The sequence below is a fragment of the Acinonyx jubatus genome, chromosome D3 (assembly GCF_027475565.1).
Source record: "Acinonyx jubatus isolate Ajub_Pintada_27869175 chromosome D3, VMU_Ajub_asm_v1.0, whole genome shotgun sequence".
Lineage (NCBI taxonomy): Eukaryota > Metazoa > Chordata > Mammalia > Carnivora > Felidae > Acinonyx > Acinonyx jubatus.
In genome coordinates, this window is record NC_069392.1 from 65,365,821 (window position 1) to 65,387,520 (window position 21,700).

The 21,700-nt window shown below is 41.1% G+C and overlaps 2 protein-coding genes and 1 pseudogene across 6 annotated transcripts in view; 2 read left to right on the forward strand and 1 right to left on the reverse strand.

The window, feature by feature from the left end:
* Window positions 1-3,191, reverse strand: part of PIAS2 (protein inhibitor of activated STAT 2) — a 144,821-nt gene extending 141,630 nt beyond the window's left edge. Inside the window, exon 1 of the mRNA XM_053205551.1 lies at window positions 3,169-3,191. The gene's annotated coding sequence lies outside the window, so the exon portion shown is untranslated. The remainder of the gene's footprint in view (window positions 1-3,168) is intronic.
* Window positions 79-16,097, forward strand: LOC113602171 (small nuclear ribonucleoprotein Sm D3-like; annotated as a pseudogene).
* A 3,901-nt stretch (window positions 16,098-19,998) lies between these two features.
* The window catches only part of KATNAL2 (katanin catalytic subunit A1 like 2), a 67,656-nt gene continuing 65,954 nt past the window's right edge, over window positions 19,999-21,700 (forward strand). For 4 of the 5 annotated variants that reach the window (XM_015069988.3, XM_053205552.1, XM_015069990.3 and 1 more), the window contains exon 1: window positions 19,999-20,146. In XM_015069988.3, the coding sequence (XP_014925474.1) occupies window positions 20,096-20,146 (51 nt within the window). In that variant the 5' untranslated portion in view covers window positions 19,999-20,095. The remainder of the gene's footprint in view (window positions 20,147-21,700) is intronic. The other variant, XM_053205554.1, reaches the window with a different exon arrangement.

Consider the following 21,700-nt stretch of genomic DNA (forward strand, 5'->3'; position numbering starts at 1 on the left):
TTCCACACGGTGGCTGTAGCTGGAGGAAGCAGCCGCAGATAAAACCATCCCCCATTGTAGTAGCGGAACAATCAAAATATGGGTGTCGGGTAAGCCATTGTTCCGATCTAATGGTGCAGGATGGGTGAGATCTCTTTGGATTGGTAATATCCTCAAAGTACTAACCTGGCTGATTCCTTCAGACTTTCAAGGGCGACTGAATGTCATGGACTGCAGAGTTGAGAGGGCCGGGCGGTGGGACTGGGGAGACGTGAAATAAGAGAGCGAAATAAGAGCGCTCAGAAGAACCCTGGTTTTTAAAAAGTCGAGGGGTCAGGGAAATCAGATAGCTAGGAAAGAATGAAATGCCAAGGGCAGAATAGATGGAAGGAAGCTTGATGGCAGCCCTGACGTGCTGATAAAGGATGAGAGAAGATGCTGAGTCAAGCTGTTGAGAAAACTCACCGGACCAAGTACAGGGTTCAAATTTCTTTGAAGAAGTGGATGAAACCCACCCACGACAGAATATTAAAACGCTTATTATAATTTGCAAGGCCCTGTTTAATCCGGTTCCTGCCTAGTGCTTCTTCCCATTCCTTCTTGGATGTTTAATGAATAAAAGAAAGTGAACAGTATCTAGAGTGGGTTCTAACGCTGGCTCTCTACCATGAACATTAGGGTCTTAGCGTGGCGTATCCTCGATCTTCGCTGATTCTCCTTAGGCCTTGGTTTATACCTCAGTGGAATTTAACATTGTTCAACAGGCGTTAAGTGAAGGCCACTGTGAACTGGGAGCTTTGAGGGAATAACAAAGATGAATAGAATATAATACAATCCTTCCATCAAGAAGCTTACAACACATAAGAGGGACCAACATACACACAAAATTAAGAGAAGCACGGCCTCACTGAGGCTTGTTTTGTAGTATTCATTGTAGGGTTAGGCAGGTTTGACTGCAAAGAATTCTAAGTGCTGCCCCAGACAGGCCTAATAATAACTAATGTCTTCCTTGCCACGTGATTACGTCAGAACTGAACCTGTAAATCCACTACTACAGGGCATTTTCAGGTTTTGCCAATGAGATCAAGAGTGGGCCTATTTATGCAGTGATGAGAGAGGAGACTTTCTAGCTTGTGGAGTGCTCTAACTATTTTGCTACGATGAGGGGCCAGCCCAACTCATGGAGAAGAATCACCTTAACAATATCAGAATTAACTTTGACCTTTGTACTTGTCATTTTGCATAAGCCAATACCCTTCCATAACTGTTTCAGGTAGTTTTAGATGGGTTTGCTATTAGCATCTGAAATACGATGCTACTTTGTTTCCCTAGACCAGATTACTAACTTGGCATCTTTTCTAAACTATACTCTGAATACTCATTCCAATACTTGTTTTAAGGAAGGCCTGAGTGCTAAAGGGTAGAGAAGACGCCTGTCTCTTTACTGTCACAAACAGTTTAGCTCTGGTCTAAATTTGTGTATCCTACTCATGAGAAAGAAAGCCCTGCACTTACTTGAATCTAACTTCCTTATAATGTGGCATGAAATGTCCTTGGAGCAGAGTTGGGAGAAGGAAGATGTGGTAACCTTACCACCACTTGAGGCCACATACCAAAGTACCACTTCTGGCCACACACAGAACTATTACCCCAGGGGGGAATTACATTAAATGCAATTTTCTCCTTATTACCTTTTGCTTAAGATTTTATTTTTTGGTAATCTCTGCACCCAATGTGGGGCTCAAACTTGCCACCCTGAGATCAAAAGTCACACACGTCACCAACTGAGCCAGCCAGGTGCCCCCCCCCCGCCTCATATTTTCAATGATAGAATGTGTCAACAGTTTATATGAGTTGATGTTCAAAGCAATTACCTGATTGATCCACCCCCTTAATCTAGCTCAAATTTTAAAACCTCAGTATTGTAATTAAAGTGGCCTAAGGTTACATGAAGTCAAAAGTCTCAGGAGTGGCTTTTTCACTTATTAGCTGTGTAATGTTAGCAAAGTCGCAACCTCATTTTCTAATCTATAAAACAGGAATGATTATTCCTGAACTCAGGATGGTGAAGGAGTAAATGAGTTAAGGTACATGACTTTATGAACTTACAAAGCAATAGATGATAATTTTTTTATATCTAAACAGCTGATAAACACATACCAAAATAAAATTATTAAGAGACTCTCATATACCCATGTAATATATACCAGTGTCTTTAGAAAAGACTTAACGTGGTTGGGCCATGCAGTGAAGTTTTTAATTCAGTTCCAAGCACCTGTCTTGTTAATCCTTTTCCTTCCTATCTCTAAACCCATCAACCCTCCCTGATCTCAACATCTCTCTTTTCCACTGATTTCTTCCTCCGTATAATCATGATTTTCAAGCCTCCTATATTTCCAAGCCACCTTTCTTCCTTTGCCAAGCATACATCTATTTTAATCACATTTCTTCACTCCTTAACACTCTTCTGATAGTGTTTGATCTTGACTGTTATTGAAACTAATATGAAAGAAACTGAACAATGAATTTATCTTTTAACTTCATATCCCCAACTTTTTATTCTGAAATTTTTATTTTATTTTTTAATGTTTTATTTTTGAGAGAGAGACAGAGCGTGAGCTGGGGAGGGGCAGAGAGAGAGAGAGAGGGAGACACAGAATCCGAAGCAGGCTCTAGGCTCTGAGCTGTCAGCACAGAGCCCAATGCGGGGCTCGAACTCATTTACTGCAAGATCATGACCTGAGCCCAAGTGGGAAACTTCACCAACTGAACCACCCAGGCGCCCCTCAAATTTTTAAACACCAGGAAAAGTTGAAAGCATAATAAAATGAACACCTGTATATATCCCAACTAGATTCAATAATTATTAATATTTGAACAATAATTTTTACTAAGGCATAATTTACATATAATGAAATCCTCATATTTTAAGTAAATTCTTCAATTAGTTTTGAAAAATGCTTATCAAGATACAGAACATTTCCATCAGCCCCAAAAGTTCCAAGTTACTTCTTGCCCCTTCTGAGTCAAAGCTCGCACAAGAAGCAACCAATGATCTGATTTCTAATACTATAGAGAGAACTAAAAAATGAAGCAACATTCTCTACTTATTTTTAAGTGCTATAATAATTTTGATGCCAAAACTAGACAAAAATTAGTTTTTCCATCTAACTTATAAACAGCTCTTACCTTTGTAATGCAAGGATGGTTTCACACAGCATATATAATAAACAACTTGGTCATTTGATCCAACTCACCACCTGAAAACCACCATAAAAATCTGGGTTTAGAAAAGCAGAACCACATGCCCAATACTATATAAGGAATTATCCAGCCAAAATATTAGAAGGAAGTATTTCAGGCAGTGAAACCAAACATTTGTCCTGAAGGCATTTAATGATCCAAAAGTAAAATCTATAAAGTAACTATGACTTTTGCAGGATTGCTGAGCAAGAGAGAAATAAGTCTAAATGTAGTGCCACAGAAGATGGAAAGTCTAATAAACACCCCACATATTTAATATAAGACCCTATAGGGTAAAGATGAACCAGGAGTCAATCAGCACTTCCACAGATTGCAATCAGGTTTAACAGTAATAAAATCTCAAGTTTTGTATATTGAATAAACAGGGCCTAGAGTGGCAAGCTATAGGCACTGGGCAGAAACAAACTGAAGTTCTCTCCAGATGAAGATATCATCACCCCAAACCTCAAGTTACCCGACACAGATAATTTTCCAAATAACATGACCAACATGTAGTCAGAAGACTGAAATAAAAAGCATGCTTGCACTAAAAAATAAAAGGTTTAAAAAAAATAACCTAGCAGAAACTCTATTCCAGAATTGAGAGGTTTAAGAACTCAATGCATAGGTTTAGTAGTATATTACACACAGTTTAGGAGAAAATAACCAGAACATATGTCAGAAGGAAGTACAGAGAAAACAAAAGAAAAAAAAAATGGAAAATGCCTAGGAAAATATTGAAGACATCTCATGGAGACATGAGATGATGTTGAAAAGGTCCAAAAGATGTTTAATTGGAGTCCTCAAAGAACAAGAAAGTCAGAATCAGGCAGAAGTAATATGTGAGGAGAAAGAAAACCTGAGACTTTCCAGACTGATGAAAAACACTAGGTGAAAGGGTAACAAAACCCTTTCCCATCCTGCATGAGAACTTGACCTTCAGTTAACTTTCCAACTTTGTTCACTGGAAACTGACAGAGTGTTATGATTTAAAAAATGGCCTCTGGAGGCACCTGGATGGCTCAATTCATTAAGTGTCCCACTCTTTTTTTTTTTTTTTTAAGTTTATTTATTTATTCTGAGAGACAGAGGCAGTGTGAGCAAGGGAGTGGCAGAGAGAGGGAGAGAGAGAAGCCAAAGCAGTCTCCTTGCTGCCAGTGCAGAGCCCCACTCAGAGCTCAAACCCACAGAACCTTGAGATCATGACTTGAGCCAAAACCAAGAGTCAGAGGCTTAACCAACTGAGCCACCCAGGCACCCCCGAGCGTCCCACTTTGATTTTGGCTCAGGTCATGATCTCAGTTTGTGGCGCAGTATTGTGCTTGGCACTGACAGCAAGGGGCCTGCTTGGGATTCTCTCCCTCCCTCTCTCTCTGACCCTCCCCGCCCCCTACTCTCATGTGCTCTCTCTCAAAATATATAAACATTTAAAAAATTAAAAACGACTGCTGCCCAGTAAACTGCCTCTAGATCAGGAGGAACTGACTATAAATGAACTGAATACCTTACAGGGAGGCCATACTTGGGATTTCCCAAGGGAGTTTAATTCACCAATAAAACATAATTTTAAATTTTTGTGCAACTGATGGCATGACTTCCATGTACCACATAGGACCACAATGAGAAATAGAATAAATCCACAAGTACAGTGAAGCATTTTACCATACCTACCTTAGTAATTGATCCAAAAAGGCAAAGAAAAAATCATTAAAGATCTAGATTTTTGTTAGAACATGATTAACAAACTCAACCAAGTGACTTTAATGTGCAGAAAATGTGTTATTTCAAGCACTTAAGGAACATCTGCAAAAATTAAACATACACTGACCATGAAGCAAGTCTCAACAATTTAAAAAATTGTAATAAACCACACATAAAATTTACCATCTTAAACCATTTTAAGTGTACGGCTTACTGCCATTAAGAATAGTCATACTGTTGTGGTGCCTGAGTGGCTTAGTTGGTTAAGCATCCAATTTCAGCTTAGGTCATGATCTCACCGTTTGTGAGTTCGATCCCCGCATCAGGTTCTGTGCTGACAGCTCAGAGCCTGGAGCCTGTTGCAGAATCTGTGTGTCTCCCTCTCTCTGCCCTTCCCCCCCACTCGCAGTGTCTCTCTCAAAAATAAACATTAAAATAAAATTTTTTAATAAAAAAATAAAGAATAGCCACTGTTGTGTAACCATCGCCACCATCCATCTGCAGAACTCTTTGTCTTTCCAAACCAAAACTCATCTAAAAATAACTCCCCATTTTCCTCTGCCCCTGGCCCCTGGCCACCACCATACTGCTTTCCCCATGAATTTGGCTGCTCCTGGTACCTCATGTAAGTGGAATTATAGGGCCTTTGTGTCTGTGACTGGCTTATTTTCCTCAGCGTAATGTCTTCAGAGTTCAACGATGTTGTAGCATAGGAGAGAATTCTCTTCCTTTTTAAAGCTGAATAATATTCCATTGTATGTATATACAATATTTTGTTTATATGTCAACACAGGTTGTGTCTTAGCCTGGGCTACCGAAACAAAATCTCACACACCGGGTAGCTTGAACAACAACTTCCCCCCACACATACACAGTTCTGGAGGCTGGGAAGTTCAAGATCAAGGTGCCAGCAGATTTGGTGTCTGATGAGGGCCTGCTTCCTAGTTTGCAGATAGCTGCCTTCTTGCTGTATTCTTACACAGTAGAAAGAGCTGTGGTCTCTTCATCTTCTCATAAGGGCATTAATCCCATCTTAGAGCTTTCACTCTCGTGACCTCAGCTAAATCCAGTTACCTCCTAAAGGCCCCATCTCCAACTACCATCAAATTGGGAATTAGGGCTTTAACACAGATGGGTTTGGGGTCGGGGGGGTGGGGTGGGTGGTGGGGGACACAGACATTCCTTTCATAGAAAGTTGCTTCCACCTTTTGGCTATTGTGAATAATGCTGCTATGAACATGGGTATAGAAATATCTTTGAGACCCTGCTTTCAGTTCTTTTCAGGATATACCCAGAAGTGGAATTGCTGAATGATATGGTAATTCTGTTTTTACATTTTGAGGAACTGCCATTCCGTTTTCAACAGTGGCTGCACCATTTTACATTTTCACCAGCAGTGCACAAGGGTTCAAATGTTCCACATCGACATCAACCCTTGTTATTTTCTGTTTTTTTTTTTTTAATAGTAGCCATCTTAATGGGAGCAAGCTGATATCTTATGGTTTTGATTTGCATTTCCCTAATGATTACTAATGTAAGTACTTTTTCATGTGCTTATGGGCCACATGTACATCTTCTTTGAAGAAATGTCTACTCAAAACCTTTACCAATTTTTAAAATCAGGTTGTTTGGGTTTTTTTGTTGTTGATTTTCACTAAATTTAAAAGGATTGGAATCATACAGATTATGACGTATGCACAATTAAGCTAAAACTCAGTAAGAGATAACTAGAAAATCGCCACATTTTTGGAAATGAAGAAATACCCTTCTAAATAGCCTATGAGTCAAAGGAAATATCACTATGAAAAATTTTAAACTATTTACCTGAATGGTAATGAAAATACTACATATCAAAATCTCTGATCACCAAAACTAAAAGGCAACCAATGGAATGGGAGAGAATATTTGCAAATGACCTATCAGATAAAGGGTTAGTCTCTAAAATCTATAAAGAACTTATCAAACTCAACAACCCCCCCCCAAAAAAATTCATTGAAGAAATGGGCAAAAGACATGAATAGACACTTTCCAAAGAAGACATCCAGATAGCAAACAGACACATGAAAAAATGCTCAACATCACTCATCATCAGGGAAATACAAATCAAAACCACAATGAGATACCACCTCACACCAGTCAGAATGGCTAAAATTAACAATTCAGGCAACAGATGTTGGCGAGGATGCAGAGAAAGAGGAACCCTTTCGCACTGCTGGTGGGAATGCAAACTGGTGCAGCCACTCTGGAAAACAGTATGGAGGCTCCTTAGAAAGTTAAAAACAGAACTACCCTACGACCCAGCAACTGCACTACTAGGTATTTATCCAAGGGATACAGGTGTGCCGTTTCGAAGGGGCCATGTTCCCCAATGTTTATAGCAGTGCTATTGACAACAGCCAAAGTATGGAAAGAGCCCAAATGTCCATCGATAGATGAATGCATAAAGAAGATGTGGTATATATACACAATGGAGTATTCTCAGCAATCAAAAAGAATGAAATCTTGCCATTTGCAACAACATGGATGGAACTAGATGGTATTATGCTATGCGAAATAAGTCAGTCAGAGAAAGACAAATATCATATGACTTCACTCATGTGGAATTTAAGATACAAAACAGATGAACATAAGGGAAGGGAAGCAAATAGAATATAAAAACAGAGAGGGGGACAAAACATAAGAGACTCTGAAATACAGAGAACAAACAGGGTTGCTTGGGTCGTGGGAGGGGGGAGGGGCTAAATGGGTAAGGGGCATTAAGGAAGACACTTGGTGGGATGAGCACTGGGTGTTATACATGGAGGATGAATCACTGGAATCTACTCCTGAAATCATTATAGCACTATATGCTAACTAACTTGGATGTAAATTAAAAAAAAAAAAAAAAAAAAGATCCCTGAGTTGTACCTATAACTACAGTTATAGAGAAATTTAACCTTAAATTTACAGTTAGGGATAAAAAGCTGGTGGTCAGTTGACCTGAACAACTTTAAATAAGAGAACAGAAAAATATCCAAGGAAAGTAAAAAGAAAGACATACTAAACATAAGAAGAAACTAATGAAGGGGAAAACTAATATATAATTTATACACAATGCTTGACACGTGCTCAGAAATTACCAGACATGCTAGAAAACAGGATCAAATGACTAAAAATCAACATGGAGATTTGTGAGGAGATGCTACAAGTCTGTTTCTCAGTTGCTTCTGTATCACAGAGACTGTCATGAGACAGTTTTTTATCATCTCCCCAGTTCTGATGAGGTACGGTAAGTTATGATCATAGTATGCACCCTTGATATGATATCATGAGAATGGCAATTTATCTCTGTGGTCTTCCTCTCAAAAACCTATAACCCCAGTTTAATTAAGAGAAAAACATCAGGGGCTCCTGGGTGGCTCAGTCAGTTAAGCGTCCAACTTCGGCTCAGGTCATGATCTCATGGTTCATGGGTTTGGAGCCCCACCTCAGGCTCTGTGCTGACAGCTCAGAGACTGGAGCCTGCTTTGGATTCTGTATCTCCCTCTCTGCCCCTCCCCTGCTCACACTCTGTCACTCTCTGTCTCTCAAAAATGAATAAACGTTAAAAATTTTTCAAAAAAAAAAAAAAAGAAAAACATCAGACAAATCTCACTTATGAGATATTCTCCAAAGTACCTGATCAATACTCCTTAAAAGTTTCAAGGTCATCAAAAAACAAGGAAAGTCAGAAACAATCACAGCCAAGATGAACCTAAGGTGATATAACAACTAAATATAATGTGGCTGAGATCCTGCTACAGAAGGACATTAGGCAAGAACTAAGGTAATCTGTATAAAGTATGAATTTTAGTTAATAATAATGTACTATTATTTGTTTATTAATTGTGACATATATACCACATTAATATGAGGTGTTAATAATAAGGGAACAGGGTATATGTGAATTTTCTATACTATAAGCACAGCTAGAATGTAAAGCCGATTTTGTTGATCATAAAATGATAAACCATATTGTAATGATAAAATGTTTATCATTCAAAATTGTATTTTCCAATGATAGAAAATAAAATGGCTATTAGACTTTTATTTTTGTTCTTTTATTTTGGGGGGCATTAGATTTTTTTAATGTTTATTAATTTATTGTGAGAGAGAGAGTGTGGGTGTGTGCAGGTGAGGGAGGGCAGAGAGAGAGAGAGAGGGAGAGAGAGAATCCCAAGCAGGCTCCACACTGTGAGCGCAGAGCCGGATGTGGAGCTTGAACTCACGAATCCGTGAGATCATGACCTGAGCCGAAATCAAGAGTCAGATGCTTAACCCACTGAGCCATCCAAGCACCCTGGTGGGTATTAGATTTTTTTTTTTTTTTTTTTGAGAGACAGGGCACAAGTGAGCGAGGGGCAGAGAGAGAGAGAGAGAGAGAGAGAGAGAGAATCCCGTGAGGCACAGAAAGAGAGAGAGAGAGAGAGAGAAGCGGGGCTCTATACATTACTCAGTGCTCATCGCAAGTGTACTCTATTTTTTGTAAATATTTATTTTTGAGAGAAAGAGGGAGGGATGGAGAGAGAGAGAGAAAGTGCTCACAAGTGGGGGGTACGGGGCAGAAAGAGAGATGTTTACACAGAAATCTGAAGTAGGCTGCAGGCTCTGAGCAAGCTGTCAGCCCAGAGCCCCACGCGGGGCTTAAACTTACAAACAGTGAGAGCATGACCTGAGCCAAAGTCAGATGCGTAACTGACTGAGCTACCCAGGCACCCAGCAAGCGTACTCTTTAATCTCCATCACCTATTTCGCCCGCTCATGGCCACCTGTCTTCTGGTAACCATCAGTTTCTTCTCTATAGTTAAGAGTCTGTTTCTTGCTTTGCCTCTTTTTTCCCCCTTTGCTCATTTGTTTTGTTTCTTAAATTCCACATATGGTATTTGTCTTTCTCTGACTTATTTCACTTAGCATTATACTTTCTAGCTCCGTCCATTGTTTTGCAAATGGCAGGATTTAATTTTTTAATGGCTGAGTAATATTCCTGTGTGTGTGTGTGTGTGTGTGTGTGTGTGTGTGTGTGTATACACCACATTGTCTTTTTTTTAATATTTATTTCTTTTGAGAGAGAGAGAGAGAGAGAGCGCGCACCCGCGCGCGCGCACGCGCGCGCGCGCAAGTCGGGGAGGGGCAGAGAGACAGGGAGACAGAGAATCCAAAGCAGGCTCCATGGTGTCAGTGCAGAGCCTGGCCTGAGGCTGGATCCCATCAACCTTAAGATCACAACCTGAGCCAAAATCAAGAATGGGATGTTCAACCGAGGCCACCCAGGTGGCCTATACCACATCATCTTTACCTATTATTCATGTATTGATGGGCACAGGTTGCTTCCATAATTTGGCTATTGTAAATAAAGCTGCAATAAACATAGGACTGCGCATATCCCTTCAAATTAGTGTTTTTGTGTTCTTTAGGTATATACCCAGTAACGTGATTACCGGATCACAGGTCTATTTTTAATTTTCAAGGGAACTCCATTCTGTGTTCTACAGTGGCTGCACCAGTTTGCTAACAATTTCAACCTTTAAATAATGGTAAAAGTGTAAAATTTATTTTCAGATGTATCTATGAGAATTTGAAGACATTGTCGTTAAAATGTCGATCAGGAAGTATAGACATTTCAAGCACTAAATCTGCTTATGGAGGTTCTCTCAAGCTTTTCATTAAACTTTTGAAATTTTTTTTTAAGTTTTATAGAAGTTTAATATTTCACAGTTTCCATAGCACTTTACTATTCCATTTTTTCTCATAATTATAAGAAAAAAGTAATGAGCTTGTTTTTTGTTTGTTTGTTTGTTTGTTTTTTACCAAGGCCCATAAGAGGTGTTCTAAATCCCCTCCAAATTATCAACATGCCACAGAAGTTTTATCATTTTCTTTGTGTGCTGTGACCTGAAAAAGGCTAGGAAGCACCCACCTAGAGAATCTCTTACACCCGCACAGGCACAGTAGGAGATATGTACAAGAGTGTTTCTTTCTTTTTCTTAACGTGTATTTTTATTTTTGAGAGAGAGAGACAGAGCATGAGTGGAGGAGGGGCAGAGATGGAGGGAGACAGAATCCAAAGCAGGCTCAGGCTCAGGCTCAGGCTCTGAGCTGTCAGCACAGAGCCCGATGAGGGGCGTGAATTCATAAACTGCAAGACCATGACCTGAGCCAAAGTCGAACACTTAACTGACTGAGCCACCCAGGCACACCATGTACAAGTGTGTGGTAATAAACACTGTTTGTAATAATGAAATCCTGAAAACAACTTATCTCCATCAAGAAGAGAGTGGATATATACATTGTGCTATATTCCTGAAAAAGAATGCTATGTGTATGGTATAAGAAGAAAAATGAATAAGCCAGAGTTACATATAATAAATGGACAAATTTCAAAAACTATGAAATGAAAAAATCAAGGTGGGAAAAGTTATATATCCTTTCTACAAATTTTCCCAAATTTGAAACAATGGTATATATTTATGGATATACACATATGTGATAGAAGTTCAGAAACAAACATGTGAATGATGAATACCAAAACCAGGACAGTTGGGGCCTCTGAGAAAGGAATGGGATCTGTGGGGGCATTCTGGGAGATTGTACTGTATTTATAAAGTTTTTTGTTAAAAAAAAAAAAAAGGCATGAGAGCTTGGTTGCTCGGTTGGTTAAGTGTCTGACTCCAGATTTCAGCTCAGGTCATGATCTCATAGTTTGAGAGATCGAGCCCCACCTTGGGCTCTGTGCTAACAGCTCAGAGCCTACTTGGGATTCTCTCTCTCCCTTTCTCTCTGCCCCTCTACCCACTCAAAAATAAGTAAATAAAAATTTAAAAAAAAAAAAAAAAAAAGGACCTGAAGCAAATACGGCACAGTGTTAAGATATGACAGACCCGGAAGGTGGATATACCAATCTACTTTTCTCTATATTTGTGTGCTTGAAACATTTCATACCAAAACAAAATGGATCCTAAATCTGATCATTCTTTACTAATTCCCTGTTCCTGAATGACCACGGTAGCCTCCTGTCTCATTTCCTTGCTTTCTGTCTTGTTCCACGATTATTCTCCACATGCTAGCCAGAATGATATTTTATAAATATATATCTGATCTACCATCTCCCTAGGCAAAACCTTTCAGTGGGTTTAATCACTCTAAAAATAAAAATTCAACTCCATACCGCAGTCCACAGGCCCTTGCTTTATCTCTGGCATTTAGCTCTTAAGATCTTATTCTTCCTCCACTATCATTATTTATCCCCTCAAACGGTTTTATTTTTCTTTTGGAACTTCTCACTACCTTAAATTATATTAATTCATGGTTAATGGATATAGTTATTCCTAGAGTCCTCAGCTTCCACTAGAATATAAGTTCCATGAAAGTGGGGACCTTGCTCTGTGCCAGATCTTTGGTGCTGAGAATATTTTTGACTTGTTAAGTATGACATATTTTTTGGATGAACAAATAAATGAGAGATTTCTTTTTCATTCAAAAAGGAGAGGAATGACACTTTAGTGTTTTGTTTTGTTTTGTTTTGTTTTGTTTTGTTTTGTTTTGTTTAATGGTGTAATCTAGGGTGCCTGGGTGGCTCAGTTGGTTAAGCATCTGACTTCGGCTCAGGACATGATCTCACCGTTCGTGGGTTCAATCCCCACGTCAGGCTCTGTGCTGACAGCTCAGAGCCTGGAGTCTGCTTCAGATTCTGTGTCTCCTTCTCTCTTTGCCCCTCCCTCACCCATGCTCTGTCTCTCAAAAATAAATAAATGTTAAAAAAAAATTTTTTTTTAAGATATAATCAAACACATAGAAGGGGAAAACTACAGGGTACTCTGTCAACAATAACAATAGCTAAGGCTCAGTAAGCACGCATTATGTACCGGGCATTTCCAGACACGAGGACCACATACTTTTGGGGTGCGCATCGGCCTCACTCCCTTCTCGTAGGCCCTGAGAACCTATCTGTGACATGAAATCTTCCTCCCTAGTCACAGCTAATTGGATCTGGATCAAACGCTGGGTGAGAAAAGCTCATCTGTTAGCCAGGAGGAAGCAATCAGATTCTTTTTCTTGAAAATTTGTGCTGAGAGACGCACAGGCTAAAGAAGTTTGAAGATGAGTCACGTTAATGGCAGGACAGTTTTGAATGATGGGAACAGCTGTTGAGGTCCCTGAAGCTGCACTGGTATCTGCCCTTTCTGGACTTGTTGGTCAATATTTTCTTGGCTTAAAGACATAGTTACCCCTCTGTCCTTCCCATGAAATCCAGTCCCTTCATTTTTAAAATGAGTGTGGGTAAGCCTCTTTGTTTTGTTGATGACTCATCCTAAAAGCAGAAAAGTAAACAACCTCTTGATCAAAGAAAATTGACTAAGACAGTCTTTCCCAGGCATGGTCTCATTTAATTCTTACAATACTATGAGAGGGTATTACTATTCCCATCTTACAGATGAGGAGACAGCACTTGGGCAGGTCCAATACTGTTGCCAGTATCACAGAGCAGGAAAGGTTGCCATGCTGGACTCTGACTCAGGAGAGGAGCACTGAGCTGCTACCTGTGGCTGCAGGAAGGGCAGAGGGAGGGGCTGTTGTGGAGATGAAGTTAGGAAAACAGAGCAAGCATTTTAATACTATTGGGGGTAAATTAGAAAATGAGCCTGATCTCCGTGATGGGGCAAAACCCAGATTTCATTCTGTTTTTGGATAAGATCCAGAAAAAGTTTTATTCTTGCATTTCAACAATCTTTGGCAGACGGAGATTTCTATCGACACGGAATGTCTGTATGATTAAAACGTTTTCTCTTCCCATTGGCGGAGTTGACAGTTTTGAAAGAATGGCAGGATTTTTTTAGCAACGTAAAATGTGGAGTTTTAACGACATATATTCAGAGGTGACTTATAGTTGACTGTCACAGCGTTTGCAGTTAGGCAGGTATATTTCTGGTCATTCTTGAAAACTCCCCCTCATTCTTGCACGTCTAGAGAAGTCCCGTGGAGGGTGGTTTGACACAAGTGAAGTTGTGAGTACAGAAATCCAAGTGTTCATTTGGGGGAGAGGCTAGGGGAGAGAAATCGGTAGGGATTGATGGATTAAGGTATGATTTGAAGAGAGTAAACAATAAATCAAAGTTTATGATTGAAAAACATTCAGAATTCACTTTATATAACATCCTTGCTGTGTGAGAGAGAGGAATAACTTGTTTTCTCCAACTGAAGTTGGACTGTGTTTTGAATACTTTATTTTTTTAATGTTTACTTATTTTTGAGAGCGGGGGAGGGGGCAGAGAGAGAGGGAGACACAGAATCCAAAGCAGGCTCCAGACTTTGAGCTGTCAGCACAGAGCCCTACGAGGGGCTCGAACTCATGACCCATGAGATCATGACCTGAGCCAAAGGCGGAAGCTTAACCAACTGAGCCACCCAGGCGCCCCATGTTTTGAATACTTGAGAAAATAATATGCCCTGTGAAACAAGTGGTAAAGCTTGAGCTCTGTCTCATATACATCAAATGACACAATGTGTGCATCAGACACAATTTTGTTACTTTGGTAAGTATTTAAACTGTTAAAAAAATTTTTTTTAATGTTTTATTTATTTTTGAGACAGAGAGAGGCAGAGCATGAGCAGGGGGGGCGGGCAGAGAGAGAGGGAGACATAAACCGAAGCAGGCTCCAGGCTCTGAGCGGTCAGCACAGAGCCCGACTCGGGGCTCGAACCCATAGACCATGAGATCATGACCTGAGCCGAGATCAGACGCTTAACCGACTGAGCCACCCAGGCACCCCAGTATTTAAACTGTTTAAAACACAAGCATAAGAGATATTAATGTGATGTATAAAAGGAGAGAAAATAAGTTTTTCTTGTTTCCCCCAATATTTTATTTTTAAAAGAGAAAGAGAGAGGGGATAGAGGATCCGAAACTGGCTCCACACTGACAGCAGAGAGCCCGTTGTGGGGCTTGAACTCACAAACCGTGAGATCGTGACCTGAGCTGAAGTCCGATGCTTCACCTACTGAGCCACCCAGCCGCCCCGAAAATAAGTTTTTCTAAGAAAAAGGAGAATTTTTCTTTTTCTCTGTAGGTATTAACAGGTTAGGAAGCTAATTGACACCTTAAAAAACTTGGTTCTGAGAGCCTGGAACCGACCATTCGCTCACCTCACACCGTCACAGTCCCTGGAGTTACCGTTGCACCAGAAAGGAAGAGGACGCTGGGCCACACTCACTTCCCGTTGAGTTGTCTAACGGTGTGTCAGTCAAAGTCCTACATGATGCTGAAGGCCACAACACGAGAGACAAACACTGTTGAGGTGTATTGTGGGAAACTCAGAGGCAGAGGACAATGGGAACTGCCAGATGTCCAATATCACAGTCCCCTATGGAGATGACAAATGGCACAGCTGGAGGCATACACACCGGATAGCAAGATTGTTCTGATCTTGCCTGACGCTCCCAAAAGTGTGCCCATGTTAAAGAATGGAAAAGAAAACCAGGCCCAAGGGTCAGCAGTGGAAGAGGTTCATGTGGCCCCAAGAGGAGGAGGGCATGGGATGGGACATGGAAACATCTTCCAGAAGTGAAGATAAAATGACCTGTTGAACAGAGGGGATGGGGGAAATAGCTGGAGGGGATTAAGGGTACACTTACCTTGATGAGCACTGAGTAATGTGTAGGACCATTGAGTCACTACATTGTACGCCTGAAAATAACAGAACACTCTATGTTAACTACACGGGAATAAAACTTTTTAAAAAAGAAAAAAAATTATCTGTTGAACAGAATTTTGCTCTTATTTTTTCTTTTAATTTATCTGGGTTGGGGAGGGAAGGTGTGCATGCCTATGTGTACATCCTAGATTCTAATCTAGGGATGAGTTTACTCCCCAGGGGACATTTGGCATTTGGAAAGGCGTGGAGACATTTTTCTTTGTCACAATTTTGGGAAATGCTACTGGTGACTAGTGGAGAGAGGCCAGGGGTGCTACTAAACATCCTAGTCTGCACAGGTCAGTCCCCCACAACAATGATCTTTCCCCAAATGTCAACAGGGACAAGTTTGAGAAATGCCGCCCTAGCGCAACAAATCTAGCTAGCAGAGAACTTCAGTGAGAAAAGTTGAGTTCTTTCCTTTTTTTTTCTTTTAAGTAAATTCTATGCCCAACGTGGGGCTTGAATTCACATCCCTAAGATCAAGAGTTGCATGTTCTACCAGCTGAGCCAGCCAAGGCGCCCCTGAGTTCCTTACTCAAAGGGAAAACTTAGGTGTTTGCTTTTTCTTTTTAAGTGGTGTTTTTTTTTTTTTAAAGATGTTTATTTTTTGAGAGAGAAAGGCAGAGAGAGAGAGGAGAGAGAGAAAAGCCCAAGCAGGCTCCGCTCTGTCAGCATAGAGCCTAATGCGGGCTCGATCTCACAAACCATGAGACTGTCACCTGAGCTGAAACCAAGAGTCCACACTTAACTGGCTGAGCCACCCAGGCTCCCCTAAAGTGGTGGCTTTAATGAAAACTAATTTTAAGACATGGTGAGATGAGACTGGGGAGGGACATACATGTCAAGATGAAGAGTTTGGATGATCTGGGACACCACTCTGGGCATAACTCTGTGGTCAGGTGATGTCTGAAGACCTCATCTGAGAATCTCCCCTCTCAGTCCTTACAGTTCCTGCCCCATTATTCTTCATCTACGCTACTTCCATAGCCTCCCTCTGACTTCTCAGCTCTTGGTGGTCATCTTTTCAATGTCACCTTAAATTTCTGAAGAGTATTTTCACTGCATATAGAATTCTAAGTTCATGGTATTTTTTTTTTTCTTTCAGCACTTTAGAGATGTATTTCTCTAGTCATCTAGATTCCCAGGTTGTTTCCATGTCTTGGCTATTGTAAATAATGCTGCAATGAACTTGAGGGTACAGATATCTCTTCAAGAGGGTGATTGCATTTCTTTTGGATATGTATCCAGAAGTGCCATTGCAAGATCAAATGGTAGTTCTGTTTTTAACTTTTAAAGGAATCTCCAGGCTGTTTTCCATAGTGGCTGTGCCATTGTATACTGCTACCAGCAAGGCACAAAGGTTCCCTCTTCATATCCTTGCCAGCATTTGTTATCTCCTGGCTTTTTACTAATAGTCATTCTTACAGTCAGGTGTAAGGTGATATCTCATTGTGCTTACGATTTGCATTTCCCTGATGATTAGAGATGTCGAGCATGTTTTCATGTACTCGTTGTTCCTTTGTAGCTCTTCCATTTTTTAAATCGGATTGTTTGGGTTTCTTTTGCTGTTGAGTTGTGTAAGTTTCTTGTATATTTTGGAGACAGACCCCTTATCAGAAAGATGGTTTGCAAATATTTTCTTCTGTTCCATAGGTTGTCTTTTCATTTTGTTGATAGTTTCTTTTGTTGTGAAGCAGCTTTTTAGTTTGATGTAGGCCCACTTGTTGATTTTTGTTTTTGTTGCTTGTGCTTTAGTGTCATATCCAAAAAAAATCATTGTCAAGATGGATATTAAGGAGCTTTTTCTTACATTTTCTTCTAGGAGTTTTATGGTCTCAGGTCTTATGTTTAAGTTTTTAATCCATTTCAAGTTAATTTTTGTAAGTGCTGTAAGATAGGGGTCCAGTCTCATTCTTGTGCATGTGACTATCTAATTTTCCCAACATCTTTTATTGAAGAGACTATCCTTCCCCCCCTAGAGCATTCTCAGCTCACTTGTCAAATATTAGTTGATCAAAATGAATTTCTTAATGTGAGTCTTGGTTAGAAACGTTTGAAAGCCAGTAGTCATGTGAAGGAGATTCTTTAGAAAAAATTATGTTAAATTTGGAAATAAGGCAAAACAGAGTATTATGACCTTTCAATGTCACACTAGAACAATGCTTAAGAGGTTCAACCTCTCTCCAGTAGGACTTTCTGTGATGATGGAAATGTTCTATCCGCGTGCTGCCCAATATATTAGCCTCTAGCTGCATGTGACAACTAATCACTGGAAATGTGGCTAGTGTGACTGAGGGATTGAATTGATAACCTTATTTAATTTTAATTAAAATTTAAATGTCAATGGCCAAAACTAGAGGAATGTATCTGTGTCTCTTAGAAAAAATTCCAAAGGCTGTGGTTGTATTGCCCTGTAGAACATTAACCAGTTTTGTATCTCACCTAGCAATCTTATGCTAACTTTGTTTTCTTTAAGTGCCTGCAAATACCTGGTACCTCAAAATGCTCTTTAAACCGCCTCTACCATTTAACTGGCTCCCTCAAGGACTTAAGGGGAATCTTTGACATGTGTCCATTCATATTAAAGAGTTACGTTTTTAATTTTATGAAAATCACATCAAAACAATGTAATAAGAGCAGCATGAAAGGTATGTAAAGAAATCAGGAACAATTTTCTCTCTGCCTAAACTCTGCTTGGGGTAACTGTAGTGATAGAAAAAGCTCCACTGAATTGTCCTAGAAGGTGACTTCTGAGCTGAGTCTTAGGAGGCAATATAGGGTTTTATTGGGCAAATGAGGTGGGAGTGATCCTCCAAGTAAAAGAAACCGTTCAGTACTTTATAAATCATGTATGCCGGACGGTGGGGTGGGGTATGCCTGGGTTGGGGTGGGAATGACAATTGAGCCTGGACAGGGAGGGTGGCAGCATGGTGTAGTGGAAAGGCACAGTGCTTTAGTCAGGAGACCTAGTTTTGCATCCTAACGTTATCTTGTTGGATAACTTAGAATTGGCTAATTTGGCTCTTTGAGCCCATTTCCACAACTGTAAATTGGGAGTAGTAATAACTTCTCCATGGGGTGTTAGGATTAAATTAGATAGCCACGTAAATCACATAGTGCATTGTCTGGTACTACAGATGTTTAGTAAATTATAGCTAGTGTTTCTAAGGAGAGTGGTCAACAGTTTCAAATGGTGCTAAATTTAAATAAGATAGAGTGTAAAATAATCTATAATTGGCTTTCCTAATTAGGAAGTTATTGAAGACTCTAGTAAGGACAACTTCAAAGAGGTAGAGGCAGAATGCGTTGAGAAATGAATGGGAGGTAACAAACTGAAGAGGGTAGACAGTCCTTTCAAAAAGCTTGAGGTGGGGGCGCCTGGGTGGCTCAGTCGGTTGAGCAACCGACTTGGGCTCAGGTCATGACGTCCCAGCTCATGAGTTTGAGCCCCACATCAGCTCAGAGCCTGGAGCCTGCTTTGGATACTGTGTCTCCCTCTCTCTCTCCCCCTCCTCAGCTCATTCTCTGTCTCTCTCTGTCTCAAAAATAAATAAACATTAAAAAAGCATGGAGTAGATGGGAGAGAGGTGATTCAATTCAACAATCATAAGATTAGAAGGTGTGTGTGTGTGTGTGTTTTAGATTGAGGAAATCTGAATATTTTTGTATCCTCTGGGCAGAGGATGGAAGAAGAAACCCGAAGATAATGAAGAAGGGATGGTTTAGAATAGGATTAACAGGAAGGGAGACAGAAGGGAAAGATATCAAAGACACAAAGTAGCTAACACAAAGAAGAAAATGAAGCAGAGGAAAATGTCAAGTCCATGTTTGTCCACTTCGAGTGAGCTTAGGTCTCGTGTGGAGGGAGTTGGGGGAGGAGGGAAAGGTTGATGCACACTCTGCATCCCAGAAAGCCTCTGACAGCCAAAGTCCACAGCAGATTCTTCCAGTCTAAAAGGACCACTTGGAGGCATCTCAAAGTAAAGCAGGAAGCTCCTTCCAAACCTTTACCTTAAAAGGGAGGGAGAAGGAGGCCTGGAAAAGATGGATGTTAAAGTGTAGTCTTGGGAACGCAAACATTGGGTCACAAAGAACTCAACAATTGCCGAAATCAAGGACAAGTACTCTGGTACACAAACCTGGTAACTTGCATTTTAGAGAGAATTAAGCCAGCTGAAACAATTTCAAGCTCCGCCCCCAAGTCCTGTCAATCATCCCCTCTCCATTTCTTGATTGGTCAGTGCAGTGCAAACGCTCTGGCTTAAACGGGCTTATTTTAGCATTGATTGGCGTGAGAAAGAATCCAATGGTACCCAGTGATTGGCTGACCTGTCTAGGCTCCGGCCAATCCTGAAAGGGGCGGGCTGGTTAAGCGTCAGGTTCCCCCAAGCAGCTTTCCTTGGAAGTACTGGTCAGCCCAGTGACTGGCCCTTTTCTCCTTTCCGGCCCTGACACAGTAGCCGATGGAGCTTTCTTACCAGACCCTCAAATTCACGCACCAGGCACGGGAAGCGGTAAGGAAAGCATATACAAAAAAGAAAAAAAAGGAACCGTACCAGGAACTCCTCTCCCCTGTTGCTTCAGGCCGATTCGCGTGTCTCTGGTTGCTATGGCGACAGAGTCCCCAGCCGCGTGGCGCAAGCGCAGTGAGGGACGGTAGGCCCCACTGGTCAACTCCCGGGGCTGGGCTTGAGGTGGTGATGGGGATAGGATGGATCCGGGACAGGGGCGGGTTTGGGAGTGACTGCGGGTTTGATGAAAGGGGCCGCAGTTTGTGATTGAGGAAACGGTTTGGTATTTATTAAACAGGCTGCCTTGATGGGTGAGCGGGTTTGGGGGAGTGGTCAAAATGAAGGGTGTTGAAAAGCAGGACAGCTCTGACCTGAGAGCTGGGACACTGGGTTCTGGTCCTGATTGGCCACTTACCGAGGCCGAGGGATCTTAGGTATTTAGTCCCCCCCCCCCCCCCCCGCGCTTGAGTTACCTTATTTGAAAGTAAAGTAAATGGACTATAATCCTTTTCACACGAAGATTACATGAACTTTACAATACGTACGTGGTTTCTGTTGTATCATCTGCTAAAAGGCCAGCAGTACTTTCCACAACAACGCACATGAATTGAGGACATAATGCCAGGCACTGGGGAGAAAACAATGCTTTGGTGGCGAGAGAGGATAAATAAAATTAAGTTAAAAAAAATACTGATGGGGGTGCCTGCGTGGCTCAGTGGGTTAAGCGTGGGACTCTTGATCTCGGCTCACGTCATGATCTCACTGTTGGTGAGATCTAGCCCTGCTTAAGGCTCTGCACTCTTAGCGCCTGGGATTCTCTCTCTCTTCCTCTCTCTCTGCTCCCCCCGCTCCCCACGGCTAGCTCTCTCTCAAAATAAATAAACTTAAAAAAAAAAAACAAAACTTATACCTGGGCCCCACCTCTAGAGATTCTGATTTACTGATGTGGGATGGATTCTGTGCATCGACATTTTTTTTTTTAAGCCCAACAGGTGATTACAGTGTGTAGCCAAGGTTATGAATCTCTGCCCTAGTGTGTCCCACTTTTTAAAAATACTAACAATACAAAAGATGATGTAATCTTCTGTTTGGCCTCACATTCGCCTCTACCTACCAACCTCCATTCCATTCCAGCTTCTGGAAAAGATTGGTGACGCTTGGTGTTGCTACTGCCTCACGTCTGGATTGTGCTCAAGCCCATTTCAATCCAGCCCAAACTACCCACATCAGAGCCTTTTGTGTTGTCTTTTAATAAAGCGGATTCCTGGATCTCACCAAGATTTACTGAATCAGAAATAGTTTGGGATAGGGTCTTGAAAAGTGCCTTATAAACACACACCCAGGTTTAAAAACCACTGCCCTCCGATTAAGCTTCCCACTTCTGCTCAGGTCCCAGCCTCGCACAGGGCTCTGTGGTGACAGCTCGGAGATTTGGAGCCTGCCTGGGATTCTGTGTCTCTCTCTCTGCCCCTCCCCTGCTTGTGCTCTGTCTCTCGGTCTCTCAAAAATAACCATTAAAAATAAATAAAACCCATTGCCCTAAATAGTCTCATACAT